We start from the raw sequence: 4525 nt of genomic DNA on the forward strand, positions 1-4525 counted from the left end.
CCCTCCTCTCCCCTCCCCTCCCCTCCTCTCCTCTCCCCTCCCCTCCTCTCCTCTCCCCTCCCCTCCTCTCCTCCCTCCTCTCCTCTCTCCTCTCCTCTCCTCTCTCATCTCTCCTCTCCTCTCTCCTCTCCTCTCCCCTCTCCTCTCTCCTAGTCATAGTTTCTCTGAGGAACTGAATGCTTTATTTGGGGGCAAAACGAGACATTTAGAATACTTATTTTTTGATGAATTATCAAAATGTTAAGCTTTGTTTCGGTTGCTTTCCCTGACATTTTCCCAGACGTCCCATGATGTGTTCAAGGGACGTCTGAAAGATGGAAATCTGACGATAATGGTGTTTTTTACAGCTTCTGGCTGAGATAAACGGTGTAGTTTTGGCGATTGTTTATAGAAAACATGCTTTTCCATTTCGCCGGTGGTTTTTGGGGTTCAGAGGGTTAAAGTACTTTCTATGAAAATCCTAGCTCAGTGGGTATGCTAGTTTACTAGCTCGCCAACATACTTCATGAGCTAACGTCATCAGTGACATTCACTTGTGTTTGATTTAACCAACAACAATTGATGACGGTACAAAACATATATAACTAACGATTGCTAGCCGACAGCGATACAAAGCAGAGCGGACAACTCTGTCACTGTAACCTCAGCTAAGCTACGGTTAGCTGAGCTAGCCTTAACACAGACACCCTTTACACCTGGAATTCAAATCATTTTCGATGATCGGACAGAGTTTGACCTCATAAAGCTACACGTTCAAATGCACCCAATGTGATCCGATCAGCCAGACCTCCTCCGGTCAGGGACTCGGTGTGACCACGTTGAACACAAGTTAATCGAATCCACATACAACGACTACGTAGCCATGAATATTCATGGCACACAGATGTCCTCTGATCTTTAAAGGACCACAGACGTCCTCTGGTCTTTAAAGGACCACAGATGTCCTCTGGTCTTTAGAGGACCACATATGTCCTCTGGTTGCTGTCTCTGTCTTTAAGCTCATCAGTGTCTTGAGGTCCTTTGTTGTCTGCTAATAGTGACCTTGAACAACCCGTGTTGTTGGTCAGAGGACGAAAAACCACATCACATAGTGGATCAGGCTTTTTTCAAATCTTTGATCTGTTCTTTCTCCTGTTGACTGGAGGGACAATGGGCCCAAAATGTTCCTATGACGTGGTCTTCACATGGATCAGTCTGTTGAAATGTTTATCTGATGAACAAACACGTTCGCAGCTGCTGAACAGGTGCACCACGTAGTGGACTGAGATCTGACTCTGATCGGCATTTATGGTCTTCATGCACCAAATATTCCACTATTATTCTATATAATAATAATAATATTTGATTGCACGTAAACGTATTTACTGTCGTCATATATTATTCTGGATCAGTTATTCATATCACTGAAGGTTCGTCCCTGCTGACTAAGACAATAAATGTAATGTTTGCAGTTCATAAACAGTTCTGTTGTGCCACAAGCTTCACACCCTTCCAAACTACTGAAAACCAACTTGTTTGGATTCTTGAATAACGAACATAAATTTAAACACACTCTAAATTCTACAAATGCAGACCCACCACTCCATCCCAGCTCGGTTGATGTCGTCCCACCAGCAGTCACTGGGCTCCCCGAGACCCTCCGGAGTGGGCTGGCACTCAAACGACCACAGGCGGTCCGAGCCGTCCGTCTCGCTGAAGTAGCTCCTGGTGGCCACGAGGACCTCTCCGTGGGGACACTGGAAGTTGAAGCTCTGGCGGTAGCCGTTGACCCAGGACATGTCCTGGTGGTCGTGAGACTGAGCCGCCGCCGTGGCGAGCAAAGACGCCGCCAACGCCAGCAGAGCAGGATTCATGTTGGAAAAGGAGTCGGTCGGTCTGCTGCTCCTCCTCACAGCTGCCTCACTTTAAAAGCCTCCTCGTCTCTTGTTGTCCAGATGTTTTGTAGCCAGACTGATGTGTCATCGGCTGCTCATGGGACGAATCCAAGAGAGGACTGTCTGCATTTTAAGGTGGACTCAGAAACAGACCTTTGAAAAGGTCTCTGTGTACTGAAGGGCTTCCTTAAAAGACCTCCAGATGAGATCAGATGAGATCATATGAGATCATATGAGATCACATGAGATCACATGAGATCACATGAGATCACATGAGATCAGCTTCTTCACGGTGAATGAAGTTTGGAAAATAAAAAACATTTATTTCAAAACATAAAAACATTCTAATGTGACAGTTCTGTTAAAATGTTGAATGATTCAGATGAAACTGAATACCATGTTTTCATCAGGAGTGTTTGTATATTCAGGAGATAATTACTGACATAAACATAAAGAACAGTCATTTTGTAACCAAGGCAACGGCAAATATTGAAGGGTTTTCGGTGAAGCCGGCAGAAAGAAAGAAATGTTCTTCCACATGGAGAACGAGTCTTTATATCTAGACTGCAGGATAATATTAACATTAAGATAAAGCAGAATATGTGCTCATTCACTTCAGGATTCTCTTTTCTGTGTTTTCTGATCCGTGCTGATAAATCTATCAGAATGATAAACATGAACATTTATGTAATATTTGACCGAGCTCGGAGAGTTAAACAACACTGCGTATTAGTTTAATTATAAACAATAACACGCCTAGTGTTCATGAACTTTGCGCTTCTTGATTCTTGTCAAATGTTATCTGACAAACTAACGTTGAGAGAAAAGCATGTGACGGACGTGTTCCTGAGGATCTGATCCCATGTGAGAAATCACCCTCAAAGCATCTAAAAATAACCAGCAGCTCATGTTGAGGAGGAGTTCCACCAGAGTCAAGATGGAGCACAACTCTCTCTATTAATAGAAAGAGTTGTCTATTTAAAAGTCTCTATTTAGAGCCAAGCTGCTGGGGAATGTGGGCTTCATTCATAATATATGTGACTGTGACATTCAGACTCACCAACACATTCAGACCTGAACCTCCTTTAAATCACCAACACCGCAAATAAAGATAAGAATCAGAGTCAACCAGAGAAGTCACAAGTGAACTGAGCCGTTATTTCAATGTACTCCAGTGATGAGTATGTTTTTAAAAAGGGTCAGATGTGCACATGTGAATGTTCTAAGATAAATATTTGGGCTTCACTTCACATCTGCTTTTCATTGAATCCAACAGCAGCTCTCAGTCCCAGCTCACTCAGTCCTTCTTTAAAGCCAATGTAAGCTGATGGCTGTCTGCTGTTGTATCAACCAGATCTCTTATGAACATCACAACATCTTTATTACACATGTTTATTATTGTACGCCTGTCTTTATCATGAAACACCCACCGTTATGTTCAGTCAATCACTTAGTAATGTTTAGGAAACACTTGGTTCTGCTTAAAATAAGTACGTAGAGTGACTAAAGTGTAAAAATCGAACATAAGTATGGAAACAAACATCACTAACATAACTTCACGATAACTCAACAACACCGGTCTCCTTGTTGGAAGTCCTGTTTGTTTGAACCGTCTTTCTCGCTCTTTACACTATGTCAGTTCCTCCGAGCGTGAAGAAGAACAAAGATGAAGATGATACGTTACTGGACGCTAAATGACTTACAAATTGTTCTTTCATTCATACACCATTTGGTGAGAGCGGCTGGTTGTGCAGCAGATTGTAGGCTTTTAATGATGAGTTTGGGTCCAGAACACATGACACCAGTCAGCTCCAGTTTCTTTAAAATGTGGAAACACTTGGAGGTTTGGAGCAGTGGGCATTAACGTTGTAACCTGTGTTCAACATTGTGAAACGGTTAACGTTGTGAACTTGTGACGGTTAACGTTGTGAACTTGTAACGGTTAACTTTGTGAACTTGTGACGGTTAACATTGTGAACTTGTGACGGTTAACGTTGAGAACTTGTGACGGTTAACGTTGTGAACTTGTGACGGTTAACTTTGTGTACTTGTGACGGTTAACATTGTGAACTTGTGACGGTTAACGTTGAGAACTTGTGACGGTTAACGTTGTGAACTTGTAACGGTTAACTTTGTGAACTTGTGACGGTTAACGTTGTGATCTTGTGACGGTTAACGTTGGGAACTTGTGACGGTTAACGTTGGGAACTTGTGACGGTTAACGTTGGGAACTTGTGATGGTTAACGTTGGGAACTTGTGACGGTTAACGTTGGGAACTTGTGACGGTTAACGTTGGGAACTTGTGACGGTTAACGTTATGAACTTGTGACGGTTAACGTTGGGAACTTGTGACGGTTAACGTTGTGAACTTGTGACGGTTAACATTGGGAACTTGTGATGGTTAATGTTGGGAACTTGTCACAGTTAACGTTGGGAAATTGTGACGGTTAACGTTGGGAACTTGTGACGGTTAACGTTGGGAACTTGTGGCGGTTAAGGTTGGGAACTTGTGACGGTTAAGGTTGGGAACTTGTGACCGTTAACGTTGGGAACTTGTGACCGTTAACTCTGTGAAACGGAGATGGTTAACGTTATGAACTTGTGACGGTTAACGTTGGGAACTTGTGACGGTTAACGTTGGGAACTTGTG

At 43.0% G+C, this 4525-nt stretch overlaps 1 protein-coding gene across 1 annotated transcript; it reads right to left on the reverse strand.

Annotated features, from left to right (window-relative positions):
* Positions 1 to 1524: 1524 nt before the first annotated feature.
* On the reverse strand, positions 1525 to 1975 carry LOC116376753 (dermatopontin-like). The gene has a single exon (XM_031838224.1). The coding sequence runs from the start codon at positions 1851 to 1853 to the stop codon at positions 1554 to 1556; it is 300 nt and encodes a 99-aa protein (XP_031694084.1). The 5' UTR covers positions 1854 to 1975; the 3' UTR covers positions 1525 to 1553.
* Positions 1976 to 4525: the final 2550 nt, after the last annotated feature.

This window comes from Anarrhichthys ocellatus, unplaced genomic scaffold (assembly GCF_004355925.1).
Source record: "Anarrhichthys ocellatus isolate YVR2014 unplaced genomic scaffold, GSC_Weel_1.0 scaffold571, whole genome shotgun sequence".
Lineage (NCBI taxonomy): Eukaryota > Metazoa > Chordata > Actinopteri > Perciformes > Anarhichadidae > Anarrhichthys > Anarrhichthys ocellatus.